The 25,024-nt window shown below is 38.3% G+C and overlaps 1 protein-coding gene across 1 annotated transcript in view; it reads right to left on the reverse strand.

The window, feature by feature from the left end:
- The window catches only part of TMEM135 (transmembrane protein 135), an 898,466-nt gene that overhangs the window by 14,010 nt on the left and 859,432 nt on the right, over positions 1-25,024 (reverse strand). The window contains exons 11-14 of the mRNA XM_053708634.1: positions 24,659-24,722; positions 22,127-22,203; positions 19,969-20,067; positions 19,276-19,343 (exon numbers count right to left, since the gene is read on the reverse strand). Coding sequence (XP_053564609.1) covers positions 19,276-19,343; positions 19,969-20,067; positions 22,127-22,203; positions 24,659-24,722 — 308 coding nt within the window. The remainder of the gene's footprint in view (positions 1-19,275; positions 19,344-19,968; positions 20,068-22,126; positions 22,204-24,658; positions 24,723-25,024) is intronic.

The raw sequence follows: 25,024 nt of genomic DNA on the forward strand, positions 1-25,024 counted from the left end.
ACAGTGGGGAAGCTCAGAAACTGTTTCTATGCAGAAAACAAAAATGGCCATGTGGTAAAAATCATGCCCTAATAAGTTTTATCACCAAGTACCTCACAAAAACAAGCCAGTAAAACGTTTTAAACATACATTTAAAAGTTATGTATTATTATTTACAAGCCTGCTACCAGTCGCTTTTACTGCAGTTAAGGCTCATACATTATTTCAGTATTTACAGTATTTTCAGAGTCAATTCCATTCCTTAGAAAATACATTCAGTGCACACACACATCAGCCTGATAACAGTCGCTATCGCTGCATTTAAGGCTGAACTTACTTTATAATGGTATCAGCAGTATTTTCTCAGTCAATTCCATTCCTCAGAAAATAAATTACTGCACATACCTCATTTGTTGCAGGGGGGCCCTGCATGCTATTCCCCTTTTCTGAAGTTACCTCACGCCTCAGATGAGAAACAGCCAGAGGATCTTAGTTACGTCTGCTAAGACCATAGAAAGAAACCCAGGCAGATTCTTCTTCTAATGCTGCCTGAGAATAAACAGCACACTCCGGTGCCATTTAAAAATAACAAACTTTTGATTGTAGAAATAAACTAAGTTAAAAAAACACCACAGATCTCTCACAGCTTCCTTTTTAGTTAGGCTGCAAGAGAATGACTGAGTATGATAGGTGAGGGGAGGAGCTATATAGCAAGCTCTGCTGGGTAATTCTCTTGCAGTTTCCTGTTAGGAAGAGAAATATTCCATAAGTAATGGATGACCCGTGGACTGACTACACTTAACAGGAGAAAATAACAAGTAAGTTACACAAAATAAAAAACACTAAGTTACACAAAATAAAAAATAAATTATCAAATATTTAAACTAATTACACCAAATCTAATAGCCCTATGAAAATAAAAAGCCCCTCAAAATAAAAAACCCTAGCCTACATTAAACTACCAATGGTCCTTAAAAGGGCCTTTTGCGGGGCATTGCCCCAAATAAATCAGCTCTTTTACCTGTAAATAAAAATACAAACACCCCCCCCCCAACAGTAAAACCCACCACCCAAACAACCAATCCCCCAAATAAAAACCTATCTAAAAAACCTGAAAAGAGCATTTGGATGGGCATTGCCCTTAAAAGGGCATTTAGCTCTTTTTCTTTGTCCAAAGTCCCTAACCTAAAAGTTTCCCTTTAAATGACATCATCCAAGATGGCATCCCTTACATTTCGATTGGCTGATAGAATTCTATCAGCTAATAGGAATTAAGGTGGAAACAATCCTATTGGCTGTTGCAATCAGCCAATAGGATGGAGCTTTCATCCTATTGGCTGATCCAATCAGCCAATAGGATTGAGCTTGCATTCTATTGGCTGATAGGAATAGCCAATAGAATGCAAGCTCAATCCTATTGGCTGATTGGATCAGCCAGTAGGATGAAAGCTCAACAGCCAATAGGATTTTTTCCACCTTAATTCCTATTGGCTGATAGAATTATATCAGCCAATCGGAATGTAAGGGACGCCATCTTATATGACGTCATTTAAAGGGAAACTTCATTCTTCAGAAGACGTTGTAAGAAGAGGATGCTCCGCGCCGGATGTCTTGAAGATGGAGCCGCTCCGCTCTGGATGGATGAAGATAGAAGATGCCATCTGGATGAAGACTTCTGCCGGCTTGGATGAAGACTTCGGGCCGCTTTGATGAAGACTTCTGCCGCTTCGTTGAGGATGGATGTCCGGATCTTCAGCGGTTAGTGTTAGGTTTTTTTAAGGGTTTATTGGGTGGGTTTTAATTTTAGGTTAGGGACTTTGGGCAAAGGAATAGAGCTAAATGCTCTTTTAAGGGCAATGCCCATCCAAATGCCCTTTTCAGGGCAATGGGGAGCTTAGGTTTTTTAGATAGGTTTTTATTTGGGGGGTTGGTTGTGTGGGTGGTTTTACTGTTGGGGGGTATTTGTATTTTTATTTACAGGTAAAAGAGCTGAATTCTTTGGGGCAATGCCCCGCAAAAGGCCCTTTTAAGGGTCATTGGTAGTTTAGTGTAGGCTAGGGTTTTTTTTTATTTGGGGGGGGGGGCTTTTTTATTTTGATAGGGCTATTAGATTAGGTGTAATTAGTTTAAATATTTGATAATTTATTTTTTATTTTGTGTAACTTAGTGTTTTTTATTTTGTGTAACTTAGTTGTTATTTTTTTGTAACTTAGTAATTTTTAATAGTAGATTTAAATAATTTGAGTAGGGTTAGGTGTTTAAATATGTAATATAGTTAATTTAATTGTTAGTTTAATGTAATATTAGTATAATAGGGTAGGTTAATGAATAGTTTAATATAGTTTAATGTAATTTTAGTATAATAGTTAGGGTAGATTAATGAATAGTTTAATATAGTTTAATGTATTTTTAGTAGAATAGTTAGGGTAGGTTCATTAATAGTTTAATATAGTTTATTTTAATTCGAAAGGTAAGTTTAAATTTATTATAAGATAGGGATGAGTTAATATTTAATGTAAAGTTAGCGGGTTGTTAGGTTTAGGGGTTAATAGCTTAATTTAGTTTATGGCGATGTGGGGGGCTGGCGGTTTAGGGGTTAATAGGTTTAGTAAGTGGTAGTGATGTGGGTGGCCAGGGGTTTAGGGGTTAATACATTTATTTAGTTGCGGTGGGCTCCGGGAGCGGAAGGATAGGGGTTAATAACTTTATTAGAGTTGTGGTGGGCTCCGGGAGCAGCGGGATAGGGGTTAATACCTTTATTAAAGTTGCGGTGGGGTCCGGGAGCAGCGGGATAGGGGTTAAACATTTTAGTATAGTGGTGGTGTTTAGTGACAGGGTATAAATAAAGTTGGGGAAAAGCTGAATAGCAGTGAGATCGATGACTGTTAGTTAACAACAGTCCACTGCTCATCACCCCGTAACTTGGTGCGCGGCTTTTTGACAGCTTTTTTATAAATATGGAGAGCGTATTCAGGTCCGCGGCCGTGATGTTAGGCATTGTTAGGCGAGCATATTGGTCCCGGCGAATGCAGCACAGTTGACGGCTTGATAATTCGGCCTCAAAGTCTCTCTTTTGGTATGTGAATTGTGTCCCTGCAATCACCTGCTGCCAAAATCTGTTTTCTGTGTTAATTGTACACAAAGTCTCTCTTTTGGTATGTGTCTGTAGTCTGTGTAATAAGTTATGTATTTATTCTGCTGATATCTTGTCTTCATCTATGTGATGTTCAAACCTTGTCAATACTTGTTATAATTCCTACATTTTTAATTTCACTAATGGTATAACCCCAGCTTCCCCCAAATTCTATTGTCTGTTATTTTTACTTATCTCACCCTGAATCAAACTTTCCAAATTGGCCTTTTGATTGTCTTTGATCATGTCATTACCTACTTTATTGCAATGAGCTGAATGCTGTGGCCTATAAATTTAACACTGCTAAGGGGAAGCAATGCAGGTTAGATAGCAGTAGTGTAACATCATTTATAAGTGAGAAATTAACAATTGGGCAAAAGAATTGCACAAGAATTCAACAAGGAGTGGACAAGGGAAAAGGCAAGTCCTGCTGTAACACTGTGTTTTATTCACTGTTTGCTTTGTTTGTTATAATGCTCACTATATTCACATTCCTTTTTGGTAAATTTTGTCTATATAACAAACAACTTTATTCTATTACTCCTGCCCCCTCAGCACCTGCACTGTTCATCAGCCCATCTCTCTTAACCTCACCTTACTTTTGTATTCATGAACTTCACACATTCCTAAAGACTCTCTCTCCCCCTTGCATCTCAGCCCGAAAACAGTCTCATTACTGCAAATCTGCATCTCATGTCGCTCTCCTTCTTGCTCATAATAGCTGCTGGTGACATCTCCCCTAATCCTGGTCTCCCACAACTTCCTAGTCTTGCACATCCATGTGTGCCTTTAAATAGACTTAAAAAACAAAACTCTGGTAACCTTAATCTCATTCCTCTTGAATCTAAAACCACCCCCCCTTCACTTGTGCACTCTGGAACTCTCGCTCTGTTTGCAACTCATTTCTATCCATGATCTCTTTATCTTCCACTCTCTTAACCTTCTGGCTCTTACAGAATCCTGGCTCTCTGCTTCAGACACAGCATCCACTGCTGCACTGTCACATGGGGGTCTCTATTTAAGCCACACTCCTAGGTCTGGCAATAGACAAAGAGGTGGTGTTGGTATTTTACTTTCCTCCCGTTGCACCTTTCAACAAATACAGCTTTTCTATTCCGTCACATTTTCTTCATTTGAAGCACACATGATTAGTTTATTTTCTCCCCTCTCTATACGTGTTGCAGTCATATACCGCCCCCCCAACTCAATTTTTAGATCACCTTGCTGCCTGGCTTTCTTATTTCCTTTCCTCAGACACCCCTGCCCTCATTGTTGGCGACTTCAACATCCCTCTTGACAATCCCACTGCCTCCTCTGCAAAACAACTTCTGCAACTCACTTCCTCTTTCAGCCTGACTCTCCCACTCACAAAGATGGTCACTCCTTTAATCTGATTTTCAGCTATCGATGCACTATCTCAAATTTCACTAACTCCCCTTTTCCTCTTTCTGACCATCATCTCCTAACGTGCAACATCACTTCCCTCCCTACCTACAACCCCCCTTCCTCCACACTTCACACCAAACTTCACAGAAGCACTAAGTCATTAGATCAGCAACAGCTCGCTAGCTCTCTCGAACCTCTCCTCTCTTCCATCACCTCCTTTTCCTGCCCTGACCAACCTTAACTGCCACTCTAACTCCACCCTTACATCTGTCATTGACACTCTGGCCCCTCCTACCATAGCTCAGAAACCACACTCTCATCCTCAGCCTTGGCATACTCCTCTGACACGGTACCTACGCAGATATTCCCGTACTGCTGAGCGACACTGGAGGAAATCTTGGAGTTCAGCTGACTTTCTTCACTACAAGTTCATCCTGAACTTCTTCTATTCTGCCCTGAATCTTTATAAGCAACAATACGTCTCTAATCCCATCTCTACTCTTTCCTCTAACCCAAAACGTCTGTTTTCCACGTTCAATACTCTTCTCCGCCCACCCCCACCTCCTAATACAACTTCTCTCTCAGTTTAAGATTTTGCCAGCCACTTCAATAACAAAATTGACTCCATCAGAAAGGAAATCAGCTCTCAACTTACTACCAATCTCCCACCTCCTCAAAAGCTAACAATCATCCAAAACCCAAATACCCATAAATGTAGCTCTTTTGCCCCTGTTACCAAGGAAGATGTTTCTGTCCTTATACTGTCCTCCCACCTCACTACCTGTCCCCTCGACCCCATCCACTCACAGCTACTCCACTCCCTCTCTTCTACCCTCACCCCCATACTCACACACATTTTCAACCTCTCCCTCCGCACTGGTATATTTCCCTCATCTCTGATTTGAATAGCTAATAAAATTTCAGTAGCTCTCATCCTATTGGCTGATTTAAACAGCCAATAGGATTTCAGTAGCTCTCATCCTATTGGCTGATTTGAATTTTAGAATTCAACTCAGCCAATAGGAATGCAAGGGACGCCATTTTGAAAAGGCTCCCTTGCATTGAAGATTCAGTATACGGCGGCGAGGATGCTCCGCGCCGGATGTCTTCAGGATGGACCCGCTCCACACCGCCGGGATGAAGATAGAAGATGCCCCCTGGATGAAGATAGAAGATGCAGCCTGGATGGATGAAGACCTCGCCGTCTGGATGAAGACTTCTCGCCGCCTGGATGTCCGGACTTCAAAAACTGAGCTGAATGCCCTTTTAAGGGCAATTTTTTATTTTGGGGGGTTGGTTGGGTGGTGGGTTTTACTGTTTGGGGGGTCTTAGTATTTTTTTCAGGGAAAAGAGCTGATTTCTTTAGGGCAATGCCCTAAAAAAGGCCCTTTTAAGGGCTATTGGTAGTTTATTGTAGGCTATGTTTTTTTTTAATTTGGGGGGGGGGCTTTTTCATTTTTATAGGCCTATTAGATTAGGTGTAATTGTTTTTTTCTTTCATGTAATTGGCAAGAGTTCATGAGCTAGTGACATATTGGATATACATGCCTACCAGGAGGGGCAAAGTTTCCCAAACCTCAAAATGCCTATAAATTCACCCCTCACCACACCCACAATTCAGTTTTACAAACTTTGCTAAGATTTCTACGTTGATATGCGCTTCTCAGCATTGTTGAAGCCCGATTCCTCTCAGAGTACAGCGAATGTCAGAGGGACGTGAAGGGAGTATCACTTATTTGAATACGATGATTTCCCTAACGGGGGTCTATTTCATAGGTTCTCTGTTATCGGTCGTAGACATTCATCTCCTACCTCCCTTTTCAGATCGACGATATACTCTCAATTTACCATTACCTCTACTAATAACTGTTTTAGTACTGGTTTGGCTATCTGCTATATGTGGATGGGTGTCTTTTGGTAAGTATGTTTTTTATTACTTAAGACACCTCAGCTATGGTTTGGCACTTTATGCATTTATATAAAGTTCTAAATATATGTATTGTACTTATATTTGCCATGAGTCAGGTTCATGTATTTCCTTCAGCAGACTGTCAGTTTCATATTTGGGGAATTTAAACATTTTAAGAAATGTATTTCTTACCTGGGGTTTAGTCTTTTTTTCAATTGACTACTTCTTGCTATTGTGGGTATTAAGCCCGCGGGTGCGTCAAATGCTAAACTTTATTGCGTCATTGTTGGCGCGAAAATGATTTTATTTTTTTTTTGGCGTGAAAAAAGACGTTTATGACGCAACTTTGTCATTTCCGGCGTCATATGTGACGCCGAGACCTTTCACACGCCGGCGTCATTAGTGACGTGAGTGTGTCATTTCCGGTTATTTTCGCCAAAAAAGTTTACGTTACGTTGTGCGTCATACTTGGCGCCAAATTTTTTTCATTATTTCAATATCCCCATTGATGTTTGCCTCTTGCTTTTTTCTCTATCAGAGGCCTATGCTTTTGCATTTTTTCCCATTCCTGAAACTGTCATATAAGGAAATAGATCATTTTGCTTTATATGTTGTTTTTTCTCTTACATTGAGCAAGATGTCCCAATCTGATCCTGTCTCAGAAGTTTCTGCTGGAACATTGCTGCCTGACATCGGTTCTACCAAAGCTAAGTGCATTTGTTGTAAAAGTGTAGAAATGATTCCACCAAATGTAATTTGTAATAGTTGTCATGATAAACTTTTACATGCAGATAGTGTTTCCATCAGTAATAGTACATTGCCAGTTGCAGTTCCTTCAACTTCTAATGTACATGATATACCTGTAAATGTTAAAGAATTTGTATCTGATTCTATTCTGAAGGCTTTGTCTGCATTTCCACCTTCTAATAAACGAAAAAGGTCTTTTAAAACTTCTCATTTAGCTGATGAAATTTCAAATGACCAGCAACATAATAATTTTTCCTCTTCTGATGAGGATCTATCTGATTCAGAAGATCCTTCCTCAGACATTGACACTGACAAATCTACTTATTTATTTATTTAAAATAGAGTATATGCGTTCTTTATTAAAAGAAGTGTTAACTACTTTGGATATTGAGGTAACCAGTCCTATTGACGTTCAGTCTAATAAACGTTTAAATGCTGTTTTTAAACCTCCTGTGATTTCCCCAGGGGTTTTTCCTATTCCTGAGGCTATTTCTGATATGATTTCTAGGGAATGGAATAAGCCAGGTACTTCTTTTATTCCTTCTTCAAGGTTTAAAAAATTGTACCAGCAAAATCTATAGAGTTTTGGGAAAAAATCCCCAAAGTTGATGGGGCTATTTCTACTAACGTACTGCTAAACGTACCACTATTCCTATAGAAGAAAGTTCTTCTTTTAAGGATCCTTTAGATAGGAAGCTTGAATCTTATCTAAGGAAGGCCCATTTATATTCACAAAAAGGCATAACTGTCTATGAAAGTTTAATAAAGGACATTTTATTTAAGGTGCTGTGGAACTGCCTTTTTGTACATATGTAGAGCTAAATGGTCGCTAGCTCATCCAACGTGCACCTGGCCAACTGGCCGCTTCCTAGTTTGCTGGGCCCACCTACAATTGTTTGTGCCTATTTATATTCAGGTCATCTTCTCAGACCTGCTATTTCTTTGGCTGATGTTGCGGCTGCCTCAACGTTTTGGTTGGAAAATTTAGCGCAACAAGAATTGGATCCTGACATATCTAGCATTACTCGCTTACTGCAACATGCTAATCATTTTATTTGTGATATTATCAAAATTGATGTTAGATCCATGTCTTTAGCTGTATTAGCTAGAAGAGCTTTGTGGCTTAAATCTTAGAATGCTGATATGACATCTAAATCTAGATTACTATCTCTTTCTTTCCAAGGTAATAATTTATTTGGTTCTCAGTTGGATTCTATTATTTCAACTATCACTGGAGAAAAAGGAGTTTTTCTGCCTCAGGATAAAAAACCTAAGGGTAAATCTAAGGCTTCTAACCGTTTTCGTTCCTTTCGTCAGAATCCTCCTCCCAAGGAATCTGCTTCCAATTGGAAGCCTTCTTCAAATTGGAATAAAGCCATTTAGGAAACCAAAGTCTGCCTCTAAGTCCGCATGAAGGTGCGGCCCTCATTCCAGCTCAGCTGGTAGGGGGCAGATTAAGGTTTTTCAAGGATTTTTGGATAAAATCTGTCCAAAATCATTGGATTCAGAGCATTGTCTCTCAGGGGTATCGAATAGGATTCAAAGTAAGACCTCCTGTGAGAAGATTTTTTCTCTCACGCATCCCTGTAAATCCAGTAAAAGCTCAGGCTTTTCTGAAGTGTGTTTCAGACCTGGAGTCTTCAGGGGTAATCATGCCAGTTCCTCCTCAGGAACAAGGTTTGGGGTTTTATTCAAACCTATTCATTGAACCAAAGAAAGAAAATTTATTCAGACCAGTTCTGGATCTGAAAATTTTGAATCGTTATGTAAGAGTACCAACTTTCAAGATGGTGACTATAAGGACTATTCTGCCTTTTGTTCAGCAAGGACATTATATGTCCACAATAGACTTGCAGGATGCATACCTTCATATTCTGATTCATCCAGAACACTATCAGTTTTTGAGATTCTCTTTTCTAGACAAGCATTACCAATTTGTTGCTCTTCCATTTGGCCTAGCAACAGCTCCAAGAATCTTTTCAAAGGTTCTGGGTGCCCTACTATCTGTAATCAGAGAACAGGGTATTGCGGTGTTTCCTTATTTGGACAATATCTTGGTACTAGCTCAATCTTTACATACGGCAGAATCTCACACAAATCAACTAGTGTTGTTTCTTCGGAAACATGGTTGGAGGATCAATTTACCAAAAAGTTTCTTGATTCCTCAGACAAGGGTCACCTTTTTAGGCTTCCAGATAGATTCAGTGTCCATGACTCTTTCTCTAACAGACAAGAGACGTTTAAAATTGGTCGCAGCATGCCGGCACCTTCAGTCTCAGTCATTAGCTTAAGTGGCTATGTGCATGGAAGTTTTAGGTCTCATGACTGCAGTATCGGACGCGATCCCCTTTGCTCATTTTCACATGAGACCTCTACAGCTTTAAATGCTGAATCAATGGTGCAGGGATTATACAAAGATATCACAATTAATATCCTTGAATCCCAATGTACAACACTCTCTGACATGGTGGATAGATCACCATCGTTTGGTTCAAGGGGCTTCTTTTGTTCGGCCAACCTGGACTGTAATCTCAACAGATGCGAGTCTTTCAGGTTGGGGAGCTGTTTGGGGATCTCTGACAGCACAAGGGGTTTGGAAATCTCAAGAGGCGAGATTACCAATAAATATTTTAGAACTCTGTGCAATTCTCAGGGCTCGTCAGTTTTGGCCTCTGCTAAAGAGAGAACCATTCATTTATTTTCAGACAGACAATATCACAACTGTGGCTCATGTCAAACATCAGGGTGGGACTCACAGTCCCCAAGCTATGAAAGAAGTATCTCGGATACTTGCTTGGGCGGAATCCAGCTCCTCTCTAATTTCTGTGGTGCATATCCCAGATGTAGACAATTGGGAGGCGGATTATCTCAGCCGCCAGACTTTACATCCAGGGGAGTGGTCTCTCCATCCAGATGTGTTTTCTCAGATTGTTCAGATGTGGGGTCTTCCAGAGATAGATCTCATGGGCTCTCATCTAAACAAGAAACTTCCCAGATACCTGTCCAGGTCCAGGGATGGAAGCAGTGGATGCACTGACACTTCCTTGGTGTTATCATCCTGCTTACATCTTCCTGCCTCTAGTTCTCCTTCCAAGAGTGATCTCCAAAATCATCATGGAACAGTCTTTTGTGTTGCTGGTGGCTCCAGCATGGCCACACAGGTTTTGGTATGCGGATCTGGTTCGGATGTCCAGTTGCCCGCCTTGGCCACTTCCGTTACGGCCGGACCTACTATCTCAAGGTCCGTTTTTCCATCAGGATCTCAAATCATTAAATTTGAAGGTATGGAAATTGAACGATTAGTTCTAAGTCATAGAGGTTTCTCTGACTCAGTGATTAATACTATGTTACAAGCTTGTAAATCTGTCTCTAGAAAGATTTATTATAGAGTTTGGAAGACTTACATTTCATGGTGTTCTTCCATAAATTCTCCTGGCATTCTTTTAGAATTCCTAGAATTTTACAGTTCCTTCAGGATGGTTTGGATAAGGGTTTGTCTGCAAGTTCCTTGAAAGGTCAAATCTCTGCTCTTTCTGTTTTATTTCACAGAAAGATTGCTATACTTCCTGATATTCATTGTTTTGTACAGGCTTTAGTTCGCATTAAGCCTGTCATTAAATCAATTTCTCCTCCTTGGAGTCTTAATTTGGTTCTGAAGGCTTTACAGGCTCCTCCATTTGAGCCTATGCATTCTTTGGACATTAAACTACTTTCTTGGAAAGTGTTGTTCCTTTTGGCTATCTCTTCTACTAGAAGAGTTTCCGAGATATCTGCTCTTTCTTGTGAGTCTCCTTTTCTGATTTTTCATCAGGATAAGGCAGTTTTGCGGACTTCTTTTCAATTTTTACCTAAGGTTGTGAATTCTAACAGCATTAATAGAGAAATTGTTGTCCCTTCCTTGTGTCCTAATCCTAAGAATTCTTTGAAAAGATCCTTACATTCTTTGGATGTGGTAAGAGCTTTGAAATATTATGTGGAAGCTACTAAAGATTTCAGGAAGACTTCCAGTCTATTTGTTTTATTTTCTGGTCCTAGGAAAGGTCAGAAGGCTTCTGCTATTCCCTTGGCTTCTTGGTTGAAACTTTTGATTCATCAAGCTTATTTGGAGTCGGGTCAGGCCCAGCCTCAGAGAATTACAGCTCATTCTACTAGATCAGTCTCCACTTCGTGGGCTTTTAAGAATGAAGCTTCAGTTGATCAGATTTGCAAAGCGGCGACTTGGTCCTCTTAACATACATTTACTAATTTCTACCGTTTTGATGTATTTGCTTCTTCGGAAGCAGTTTTTGGTAGAAAAGTTCTTCAGGCAGCTGTTTCAGTTTGATTCTTCTGCTTTTGTTTTAAGTTTTTTTCTTTCAAAAATGAAATAAACTTATTTTTTTGGGTTGTGAATTAATTTTTTCAGCGGAATATGGCTGTTTTTATTTTTATTCCCTCCCTCTCTAGTGACTCTTGAGTGGAAGACTCCACATCTTAGGTATTGATATCCCATATGTCACTAGCTCATGGACTCTTGCCAATTACATGAAAGAAAACATAATTTATGTAAGAACTTACCTGATAAATTCATTTCTTTCATATTGGCAAGAGTCCATGAGGCCCACCCTTTTTATGGTGGTTAAGATTTTTTGTATAAAGCACAATTATTTCCAAATTTTCTTTGTTGATGCTTTCTACTCCTTTCTTTATCACCCCACTGCTTGGCTATTCGTTAAACTGAATTGTGGGTGTGGTGAGGGGTGTATTTATAGGCATTTTGAGGTTTGGGAAACTTTGCCCCTCCTGGTAGGATTGTATATCCCATATGTCACTAGCTCATGGACTCTTGCCAATATGAAAGAAATGAATTTATCAGGTAAGTTCTTACATAAATGTTATTTTGGATCATTTTGTTTGTTTTTCGTAATTTAGTGTTAGTTATTTTTTGTAATTTAGTATTTTTTGTAATTGTAGATTTTTTTTTTTTAGTAGTGTTAGGTTTTTTTATGTGTAATTTAATTTATTTAATTGATAGTTATTTTAATTTTAGTATAATAGTAATGTTAGTTTAATTTATAGTATAAACTTAGGTAGTTTATGGGTGTTAGTGTACTTTGTAACAGTTTAGTTTTGTGTAACAGTTTTGTTGCATAAAACTCATAACTACTGGTCTCAGATTGCGGAACGGATAGTGTCGGTATAGGCTGCAATGCAAGCTTTTTAGACTCACCGCACAACCTGTAATATCAACGCTATGAAAACCTCACGCAAATACGTAATTTTTTTGAGTGCTAGACTGACGTTGTGTTACAGGCTAAAATGCTTGCGGTACAGCTATACCGACACAACGCGTAATGGCTACGTTACTGTTTTAACGCTGAAATGGCCATTTTTTCAGCGTTAAAGCACGAACGCAAAACTTGCAATCTAGGTGACTGTGAATTAGGAAGATACAAAAGAATGAAAGTTAAATGCTGTATACTACTGTTGACACTTGTGTATCTTGCAAAAATATAATTAAGAAAAAAGAACACTGCTTTTCTTCCAGGTATCTCTGAGGGTTTGTACTTGGGTTTCTAAGAAACATCCTGAAAGCTCTTACAGAAGAAATTTTGTTTTCTGGGTAAGTGAACGTTAAAGGGACATTAAACCTACATTTTTTCTTTCATGATTCAGATAGAGTATACCATTTTAAACAACTTTCTAATTTACTTCTATTATCTAATTTGCTTAATTCTCTTGATATTCTTTCCTGAAAAGCATATCTAGATAGGCTCAGTAGCTTCTGATTGGTGGTTGCACATAGATGCCTCATGTGATTGGCTCACCAATGTGCATTGCTATTTCTTTAACAAAGGATATCTAAAGATTGCAGCAAATTATATAATAGAAGTAAATTGGAATGTTGTTTAAAATTGTATTATCTATCTGAATCATTAAAGAGAAAATTTGGGTTTAATGGCCCTTTAATTAAAGCCATATTTTTGTCTTTCATAGTTCAGATAGAACATATAATTTTAAACAACTTTCAAATTTACTTCTATACTCAAATTTGTTTCATTCTCTGAAGGCCTGATGATAAAAGATTCTATTGGAGAGAAATTATATTGGAGACTTCAGAGGGCTGAACTCACTGAAGGGTAGATTACAAGTGAAGTGCTATTTCGTGCTCTCGGTCGAGCGTAAAAATGACTAGACAGACGCGTCAGGTAGCGTGTGTATTACGAGTTGAAAGTAAAAGTTTGCACACTAACCAAAAAAGTACATGAAACTCAAAATGTTTCTTTCATGATTCGGACAGAGTGCACAAATTAAACAAGCAACCAGTTTACTTCTATTATCAAATTTGCTTCACTCTTTTGGTATCCTTTGTTGAAACGCATAAATATGTAGGCTCAGGAGCTTGGAGCTAGCTGCTGATTGGTGGCTGCATTTATATGACCCTTTTAATTGGCTTAACAGTGTGTTCAGGTAGCTCCCAGTAGTGCATTGCTGCTTCTTCAATCAAGGATATCAAGAGAATAAAGCAAACTTGATAACAGAAGTAAATTGGAAAGTTACTTAAACAATGTATGCTCTATCTGAAATACGAAAGAAAAAATTTTGTTTCATGACCATTTAAATATGTTCAGTAAATATACAGTAAAACACATGAATACTTAAATACATATGTACACACATCAAGAGAGAGAGATTTGTATACATACACATATTTAGACATGTCTATGCATGCATATATATATGTTAAAGCCCTTTGCAGTGGTTTTTTTCTAACACCACATATGCCCTTACTTTAACCCCTTATAACTGCTTTGTGCAGTTTTTTTTTTTTTTTTTTAAATGGTCATATAGTTAGTTGATGTTACTCTACTGTCCTCTTTATTTTGGGGGTGATTGGGTTAACTTTTTGTCATTAACCAGAGGTCTGATAATCCCTGAGCAAGGAAAAGAGAGGTGCATACTCAAACTGCCGCCAGAAAAAAACAATCATAATAGAAAAAATTTGTGTGGGGGCTCATGGACTCTCACCACCATAAAATAAATGAATTTATCAGGTAAGCATATATTATATTTTATTTCATAAAGGTGTTGATAGTCCACTATCCATTACACCTGGGAATTAATAGCTAAGATGTGGAGTCCACAAGTTATCTGGGCAGACCAGACTTATACTATTCCAAATATATTGGATGATTAGTTTTATGGGTTTTTTTAGTTTTTCATACAGAAAAAATATATATACAATAATATGAAATACCCAGAAACAGCTGCCTGGAGGACCTACCTACCAAAATTTGCTTCAGAATACGCAAAAACAAAAAAATTTTATATAAAAAATATTCAAGGAAGAACAAAAAACTGACTTGCATATTAAATCAACAGAGGCCTCATTCTGGTAGAATGGGTAGTAACACATTTAGAAGAAAATTGATCCGCCACCAAGTAAGCGTTATGTAAAAAAGCTTTAACCAAGAGGCTAATAAAACTGCAGTAGCCGTTTGACCCTTTCTGGAACCAGAAAAACAAACAAGCTAAAAGATTCTGAAAAATCCTTAGTAGCCTGCAAAATAGAACTTCAAAGCTCTGACCACATCCAAATAATGAAGAAGCTTCTCCTTAGAATTCTTTAGATTAGAACAAAAAGAGAGAACAATATCACGATTGAAGTTAACAGAAGAACTCACTGTAGGGAAAAGGTTAAACTTAGCTCTCAAAACTGCCTTATCCTGATGAAAAAAACAAGGATGCTCACCACAAACAGCAGACAAATCAGAATATATTCTAGCAGAAGAAATACCCAAAATAAACAAAACATTCAGGGTAAAAACTGAATATCCAAAACAAGCATAGGTTCAATAAGGAGGAACCTGCAAAACTCTGAAAACCAAATAAGATTCCATGGAGGAGAAATCACAGGCTTAAACATGACTAAGGCCTGGATACAAGTCTGAATATTCGGTAATCTTCTTGTGAAACAAGACATAAATCTGACCTTTTAAGGAACTTACAGATAAACCCTTATCCAAACCATCCTGAAGTAATTGAAGAATTCTAGGAATTCTAACAGAGTGCCAACTGAACCCATGTTCCACAAACCAGGAAACAAAAACATTCCAAACCTTGTGATACATCTTCCTTGCTACAGGTTTACAGGCCTGAACCAAAATTAAAGAATCAGAAAAACCCTCTATGTTTTAAAAAGTGTTCAATCTCCAAGCCATCAAGTTTAGAGAGATTAAAAATCATGATGAAAAAGACCCAAACCTTGCGACAGAAGGGCGTAATGCAAAGAAAGAAGCCACGAAGGACAAAAAGACATCTGCACCAGATCTGCAAACCAAGTCCTGTGAGGCCAAGCTAGAGCAATCAGGAAGTATCCTCAAACACTTTAAAATCCTGAACCCCTAAAGTACATAATACGTCTCTTAAATAGAATGCAGGAGTTCATGTTTAAACAAAAAGAGGACAATTTAGTTTCTTGATCAGAGACTGAATGTTGATCATCTGAAAAAAACTTCACCCTCAGAGGATAATTCAGAAGAAGCAGGACCTAAAATGTTCAACTTAACAGACTTCGATTCACTTAAATCAGAAAAGCTAGTAGAGGGGTTGTCAGAGACCATCCTTTTATGCTTACTTGGAAGGGGCATAGCTGCCAACATATTAGGTATTGTAGAGCATGCACAATCTTCAAATCAAAATAGGAACTCCCCTGTATAGTACAAACCGAGGGAGGACAGATACCATAGGAATCAAGAGCAGCATTAGACTGATACAGTGATCCATACATGATGGCAAAGCTGAGCAGTTGGATTATAGTAACCAGCTTGCAAAAGATACACTTAAAGGGACAGTCTACACCAGAATTGTTATTGTTTAAAAAGATAGATAATCCCTTTATTACCCATTCCCTAGTTTTGCACAACCAACACAGTTATATTAATACACTTTTTACCTCTGTGATTACCTTGTATCTAAGCCTCTGCAAACTGCCCCTTATTTCAGTTCTTTTGACAGACATCCATTTTAGCCAATCAGAGCTGGATCACCTGAACTCCATGTGCTTGAGTACAGTATTATCTATATGACACACATGAACTAACACCCTCTAGTGGTGAAAAACTGTCAAAATGCCCTGAGAGAAGAGGCGGCCTTCAAGGGCTCAGAAATTAGCATATGAACCTCCTAGTTTTAGCTTTCAACTAAGAATACCAAGAGAACAAAGCAAAATTGATGATAAAAGTAAATTGGAAAATTGTTTAAAATTACACGTCATTACACACAAAAAAAGAGCACAAACAAATGCCTGAAAAAATTGATGCGTGTGAATAAAATTAAAAACTTAACGCACCTTAAGGCCTACATAGGGTGAAAATAAGGTACTTATAAATCCATGCCTGAAATGACTGGTATAATAGTCCCCCAGGCTATGATATACCCACAAGTGAGTACATATTGATAGCCTATATGCCAACAAAAACCCTCACACTTACCTGATAGGCACCTTTACTACTGGACTTACCATAAGCAGACAAAAAGTAGATAGTAAATCCAGTGCTGTACACGTGACAGCAGAAGATCGATATATATATACTTTATGGAGTATAACGTTGAACCATCAGGATAAGGCTAGGGACCAGTCCCTGCGACACCTGTGGTAGGCCTATGACTAACTCCCATAGGGTGTTCTTGTTCCACTACTCATACTCAAACAACATCCCTCTGTCCAGACTGTAGCTCACTGAGGGGAAACTGGGCCTCAAATTGGTCTGAGACCCATTCTCACAAACACCAGGAGCATCTTCCTTCTCCACCTTCCTCCTGCGAAGACAAAGACAAGACTAGTTTCTAGTAACGTGGGAGTTTTAAGGGCTCTGGGAGCTTCAGGATCTTTGCCGCCTCCTAGAGGCCAGGAGTATAATTCCCAGGAGCAATGGATTGTGGACTCTCACAAAGTGTAAATGCAACAGAACTCTCAAGTCATGCAGTGCTATATTGCACTGGACTTATCTCTCCTTCACATACAGAAATGCAGGGAACGCCCCTTGGAAAAGGTGAGCAAAATCTACCTTTTTAGAATCTTGTGATGGATCTCACATTGCTGGAGGATCATTTTATATAATCTCTTCTGAGCAGAGAGCTTTATATCATGAGTCCCTTATTATCCTTTGTTGAAGGAGCAATACTACTGGGAGCTAGCTGAAAACATTGGGTGAGCCAGTGATAAGAGGAATATATGTGTGTAGCTACCATTCACCAGTTAGCTCCCAGCAGTTACTGAGTCTACATAGGTAAAATTTTCAACAAAGGATATAAAGAGAACAAATCAAATTAAATCATAGAAGTAAATGTGCCTGAATGGCCAATGGCATGTAAGTTGCAGCCATAGATACAAAACCCATAAACAGGTCATAGAGAATATCTACTGAAAATGTTATCAGGGACATCTTGCCAAAACCTAATTCATAGTGTCTAACTGAGGCCTAGATTACATGTGGAATACAATCGATAGCGCTGGGTGCACTATCTAAAAATCACACACAATCTGGTACTACAATTGAATGGTAAAAACAACAAAACAATTACCAGAGAATCTTAACATGGCCAACATTTTATGCGTGCCCTATACTTTCAATGGATAGTGCACTATTGTCGCTCATATGTGGTGAGTTATGTGTTGCACTAGAGTACAATAAATATTAGTGGCAGTCAATTTAGCTTGCTTGAAAACCTTAAGTAAAGTGTAAAATATACATAAAATATACATAACAAAACACATTTATAATATATTTAAATATTTATAAGTATTTCACTTATATTTATACATATTAAATGTAACATATAGTTTTTTTTTTGGGGGGGTTCAATAGAAAAGCTTAGCGCACCTTGGGCTTTACAATAGCCTAAATAAGCTTTTCAGCCCCCCCCCCCACAGAAGTCTATCTAGCATACCTAAATTATTCAATATCCAGATGTTAGCGAGCTCTAGGCTTTTGCTCGAGGGATAACATTTTACTGTAAACTTTACCTTGAGTGGTGTTAGTGCACAATAGTTCTAATATTTTTGCACTCCACTAGTAATCTAGGCCTTTCATCAAAAAAATAAGATGAGAGACTATTGAAGATGGAGAAAAAACTTATCTCCACTGGGCCAAAAAGATATGGAGCTTGTGGGCCCGTGTTTAAAGACTCGCCAGAAACAGCAGTTATGAAGCAGCGGTCTAAAGACCGCTGCTCCATAACCCTGTCCGCCTGCTCTGAGCAGGCGGACAGGAATCGCCATAATTTAACCTGATCGAGTACGATCAGGTTGATTGACACCTCCCTGCTGGCGGCCCATTGGCCGCGAGTCTGCATGGGGTGGCGTTACACCAGCAGCTCTTGTGAGCTGCTGGTGCAATTCTGAATACGGAGAGCGTATTGCTCTCCGCATTCAGCGAAGTCTTGTGGACCTGATCCGCACTGTCGGATCAGGTCCGCAAGACCTTTGATACATAGGCCCCAAGGTCCCTAAACCTCCTAAAGATCCAGGGCTAAAAAGACTACCCATAGTAAGTCTTTCACTTCACAAGAGATGGAGGCCAGAACATAACCCAAAGTAATCTAAAGATGAACATCCTTTATTCATACTGCATGAATTTAAGGCAACAGAACTTTTTTAGGCATTCATGAGGCTGCACAGGCATTTTCAGTATTTATAATATTTATAAATAAATTGTTAAACAGTGGTTATTTTCTATTCTGCACTGTAAACCATCAGAAATATATTTAACACACAAATAGGGGCAGGTATTGAAGATTTTAGATCACTTTCTGTCAATAACAGTGATCTAATTGATTGGAGGCTCTATGGCATCACACTGAAATGGGGCCAGGGTTTCTGGTGTGAGTAAATTTTCATCTGTACATCCTCCCTTGTTCCACTAGATATCTGATATCAGGGGACCATCCACTATGGGATACCAAATAAGGGTTAGTAACTGGGGCAGTTCTAAAACTGCTTGAGATTACCTAATGGTGATCACTCCTCTATAAAACTTAAAAACATTACAAATATTAGAAATATCTATACTTGGGGGGGAAAAAGGAAGAAAAAAAAGGGGAAAAAAAGCAAATTTGTTGTCAACAATACATTTCTTACCTGCCCTTTGTCAGTCTTTGAAGGAATTTCCAATAAGATGGTCTTAAATTCTGGACTTCCAAAACAGCCTGTTTGTTTATAAAAAAGATAAAGACACACAAGAATCCAAATTACCTCCGGTAGGAGTTTAAAGGAAAATGTATCACAAGTATCAAATCTAATCTTGAGCTTCCAAAAATTATTTAATGCCTTCTCCAAAATTGATTTTGCAATCACAACTACAAACTATAAATAACCATCTCTCTGCATGAAAACAAAAATTAAAACATGTTTACCAACTGCATAAAATGACCAAGTATGTAATGATAAAGTATGCAATTTCATAATACTGTTATACCGCAATATAAAACATGGTTTAATTAATAGGAACGCAATTCATAGCTAGCTGTACATACCAGAAGATGACATGCAGCTTTCAGTCTAACATTATATAAATTTGTGACCCAGTTGCCCAATACAGTCTAAATATTTCCGTATAGCATGACCAGCTAAGTTGTCCTCTTCTGCTCCAAATGCAAGCCCTCCCCTTGTATGAGTTAAAGCAATCAGTAATAGTCTGAAACAATGGGCACCACGTAATAAAATGGTTCATAGTAATTTGGCCAGCATTAACCTACCATAAAATATATGACTATACATAAGTTCTGTGCAAATAAAAACATAAAGAAGAACATTTGATTGGATGGTACTTACTGCGTGGAAACAGATTGCTGTAGAGACTGCATAGATGATACTATCTGCATGTGGAAAATACGGAAATTTTCCTGCTTCAATGCCTTTGAAGTACATTGTCTAAAATAAATACAATAAAAAAAGAAAAGGTTTTAAACTCTTCTATAATGGTAAATGTTTACAACACTTACACCACGAGGGCTGGATCAGTTTAGATTTTTAAAAAATTTAAAGGGTCATTAGGTTCAAAGCTGAATTCCCAGAAACTGTTTAACCCTTAAAATCAGATTATCCAGCAGGGGCAGCTTTCAGGGATGATTGCGTCCCCCACCTGAGGCCTTTATGAGGTGGTCTGAGCGGTATGGCATTGCAACGCGATCTCAGCCCCCTTAAAGGGACATGAAGCCCAAAAAATGTATTTCATGATTTAGATAGAACATACAATTTTAAACAACTTTCCAATTTACTTCTATTATCAAATTTGCTTCTTTCTTTTCATATAATTTGTTGAAGGAGCAACAATGCACTACTGGTTTCTAACTGAACACATGGGTGAGCCACTGACAATCAGTATATATATGCAGCCACCAATCAGCAGCTAGAACCTAGGTTCTTTGCAACTCCTGAGCTTTTCTAGATAAACCTTTCAGCAAAGTATAACAAGAGAAGGATGCAAATTAAATAATATAAGTAAATTGGAAAGTTGTTTAAAATTGTATGTTCTATTTGAATCATGGATGTCTAATTATGACTCTACTGTCCCGTTAAAGGGACACTGAAGCCAATTTTTTTCTTTAATGATTCAGATAGAGCATGCAATTTTAAGCAACGTCCTAATTTACTAATATTGTAAATTTTTCTTTGTTCTCTTGCTATCTTTATTTGAAAAAGAAGGCATCTAAGCTTTTTTTTTTGGTTCAGAACTCTGGATAGCACTTTTTTATTGGTGGATGAATTCATCCACCAATCAGCAAGAACAACCCAGGTTGTTCACCAAAAATAGGCTGGCATCTAAACTTACATTCTTGCATTTCAAATAAAGATACAAAGAGAATGAAGAAAATGTTATAATAGGAATAAATTGGAAAGTTGCTTAAAATATCATGCTCTATCTGAATCACAAAAGAAAAAAATTGGGTTCCCTTTAAGGCCTAGAAATCGCCTGCTCAGAAAGTGCGTGGCTTGGGGATATAAAGTTTATCCACTTTATTACAAAATTCAGATGAAAAAACTTACATTTTTATTCTGTAGGCACATGTAACAGCTCTCCAAAAAGGGCTAGAGACCCCAAAGAAAAACTGAGAAGCCCTTCTTTAAAATAAAGCCCCTATATAGGTTGGCATAAATAAATGTGCATTTATTTGAGTAGAGGCTCATGGGAGCCCCTTTGTCCTGATGAAAGTTATATACCAAAAGGCCCTTATAATATGAGAATAAACCCTTCTTCTTTTGACTATAGAGTTTAGAGACAAAACAACTCACGCTTATATTTACAACCATGCTTATTACAATTTAATAAAAATGTGGATGTTTTTTCACACCTTTTGTTGTAGATTTTTCACCTGTCAATATATACATAAAATAATTGTATAGTTTGAAACTATTGGGCCTGCTGAAAAAAACCCAAAACAATAGTTTGGGTTTCTTACTAAAAATTACTTCCCGTAGTGCTAAAATGTGGGCAGCATCTAAAAGCTACAAAACAGTACAGGGATGTGAAATATCTCTGCAGTTAATGGGTTAATTGTGCATAGTGGAACACGTTGCTGTAATTTAAAGCTGAAAATTGTAGTTTTTCTACTCATATCCAGAGAGAGGTGTAAACGCTGTACAATAATTGCTTCAAAAGTGCTGTAGCTCATGAATATTTTTCTCTAATTGGAGCTTTTGGGATGCATTGATTTATTTATGATGCAAACATAAAAAAAATGTCCATTTAAAATAATTTGAGTATAATAAAGTTTTTCTCATTAACAGTGATTTTATGATTTAAAACACAACACACTTTCAAATAAAAAATATTGCAATATTGCATTTTTTCTGATAGTATATAGTAGGACATTTGGAAAACTAGGGTACGGTAAGAACATTATTGTGTTGTTACAAATTTTACCTCAGGAACAATTTCCATGTCAGGAAGTATTCACTATGAGCGCATGTGTACTCTAAGGCCACTTACCTCGACAAGTTTGGATGAAAGATACATGGATATTGTGGTACTTTTGTAAAACATCATAGAAATGCCTGCCAAAAAACCTGAAAATATTGCAAAAATAAAATAAACATTTATTATAACTAACATCTATAATAATCAAAATAGTTATTAGGCTCTATTTCCAAAAATTGTTTTATGCAATACAACCCCTTACACACTGTATATCAGTTACTTAGGTAGCAAATGGATTTATATGTCTTTTTTTTACTTGGAGTGGTCTTCAGTCTTATCTTCTATAAGCATCTCCCATTCCTGAAGCAGATGGGTTTTATTTATAGTCTAGTCAGGAACTATTTGGAAGAAAGAGACTTACGTGCACAGAAAGTGCACACACAGAATTGTCCTTCATATTCTGTAGCTTAGAGCATAAAGATATAAATCCTGAGCATGCTCTACAGGGAATGTCCTTGCACTTTGGAGGCCTGCTATATCGTGGGCACCTTCTACAGTGAATGTTCTTCCACTTAGAAAGCCTGCTATATGCTGAGAACCCTCAACAGGGAATGTTCTTGTACTTGGAAGGCTTGCTATATCCTGAGAACCCTCTACAGGGAATGTTCTTGTACTTGGAAGGCTTGCTATATCCTGAGAACCCTCTACAGGGAATGTTCTTATACTTGGTAGGCTTGCTATATCATGAGAACCCACTACAGGGAAGGTTCTTGTACTTGGGAGGCTTGCTATATCCTGATAACCCTCTACAGGGAATGTTCTTGTATTTGGGAGTCCTGCTATATCCTGGGCACTCTCCCCTGGGAATGTTCTTGCACTTGGAGGCCTGCTATATCATGGGCACTCTTTCCAGTGAATGTTCTTGAATTTGGGAGGCCTCTTAAATCATGGGCACTTTACCCAGGAAATGTTCTCCGGGAAACCTGCTATATCCTGCACACCCAAACCAGCACTTGGGAGGCCTACTATATCCTGGACACTCTACTTAGCAAATATTTTTGCACTTTGGAGGCCTGCTGTATCATGTACACTCTATCCAGAGAATATTCTTGAATTGGGAGGCCTGCTATATCCTGAGCACTCTCTACATGGATTGTTTTTTTTTACTTGGAAAGCCTGCTACATCCTGGACACTCTTTCCAGTAAATATTTTTGCACTTGGGAGGCCTGCTATATAATGTACACTCTGCCCAGGATAGAGCAGGCCTCCAATTCAAGGACATTGCCTGGCTACTCTCTACATGGAATGTTTTTGCACTTGGGAAGCCTGCTGCATCCTAGACACTCTCCCAGTATTTTTTTTTTTTTGCACTTGGGAGGCCTGCTACATACTGGACACTTCTCAGTGAATGTTCTTGCACTTGGGAGGCCTGCTATATCATGAGCATTCTCCCCAGGAAATGTTTTTGTTCTTGGGAGGCCTGCTATGTCCTCTGAACTCTTCGTAGGGAATGTTCTTGAATTGTGAGGTCTGCTATATCCTGTACACTCTCCCCAATGAATGATCTTGAAACTTGGGAGGCCTGCTATATCATGTGCACCCTCCACATGGAATGTTCTTGCACTTGGGAGGCCTGCTATATCCTAGGATACTTTCCCAGGGAATGGCCGTGCACTTGATTGGTTTACTATATCCTCGGCATTCTTCCCAGGGAATGCTCATGAACATGGGAGGCCTTCTATATCCTGGACACTCTCCCCCGGGAATGTTTTTGCATTTGGGAGGCTTACAATATCCTGGGAACTTGGGAGGCCTGCATGAAAAAACACCAATGGCTGTAGGTAGCCCTAACAGAGGTTGGATGGTAGCAGTAGTGAGCATGCTGTACTGAGACTTGTCAAAGTTCTTTCTTAACTGGGCAATATAATCAACTTTTCTGCTACAGCATAGCTGTGTCCTGCACTATCTTACTGAAACTAAGAACATACAACTTAAGCAGACAGATAGACACTCTGAAGATTTATGTGAGAGTCTACTAATTTTAAGACGGTACAAGGAATTATGCTCAACTAGCAACTGAACACTTTGTCACGACAAATGTATGAGAAGAAAATAAATATTTGTGTGCATCATAATTGCTTAAACCACCAGAAATCTTAAACGTTTCACAAAATATTAAGGTCATGTTTCTATTGGTTAAATTGATTGTATTGTAATATATCTCTTCCCTTTAATGTGTTCTCAATGAACCATTTTACCAGCTGGAGTATATTAAGTTGTGTTTAAATTCCTCCTTTACCTTTATTTTGTCAGTATTGACTAAAGAAAAGCTATGTAAATAAGAGACTGCAGCCAAAATCAGCCTCCCAGGTGGGGAGTGGGAGAGAGAACCCAGTCCATTTGAAAGGGTGTTCCTGCAGCACATTTGAATACAACAAACTCTTATTACCTGCCGGCCTGAGCATTACCCATTTAAGGTAAATACAGAAATCAAATTGGACCACTTATAAATGAATAAGAGTACTCAACTAACTGCAGGAAAAGGTTTGCAAAAATGGTTTGTATTACCGCAGATTACAGAAAATTCCCTTTCATCTACTTACCAGCTATGAGTGCATGGAGTTCATCGTCCAAGTTACGTACCCAGCGCAGGAAGCAGCTAGTGCCCTGCATAAGCAAATCAACATTGTTATAGTGCACTCCAGTATGTAAGGCCACTGTCTTTAGTAATAACATTAATGTATATTTGTTCACTTCCTAACATAAACACGCAACCCTTTTCATATACAATTGAGTGTTCTTCAGTTTTACATTATTGCTCTGTTCTGTGTTTTTCAAGGTAGATGAATAGATTAAAAAAAAACCACTTGTTTATAGACTAAGCATCCCTCTCTCTCACCTCTAACTCTGTTCTTGCTCAGCTCCTTGTGTTCTCTCTTCTATTACAGTGCTGTGTTAAATTCTTTATT

Source organism: Bombina bombina, chromosome 3 (genome assembly GCF_027579735.1).
Source record: "Bombina bombina isolate aBomBom1 chromosome 3, aBomBom1.pri, whole genome shotgun sequence".
NCBI classification, from domain to species: Eukaryota; Metazoa; Chordata; class Amphibia; order Anura; family Bombinatoridae; genus Bombina; species Bombina bombina.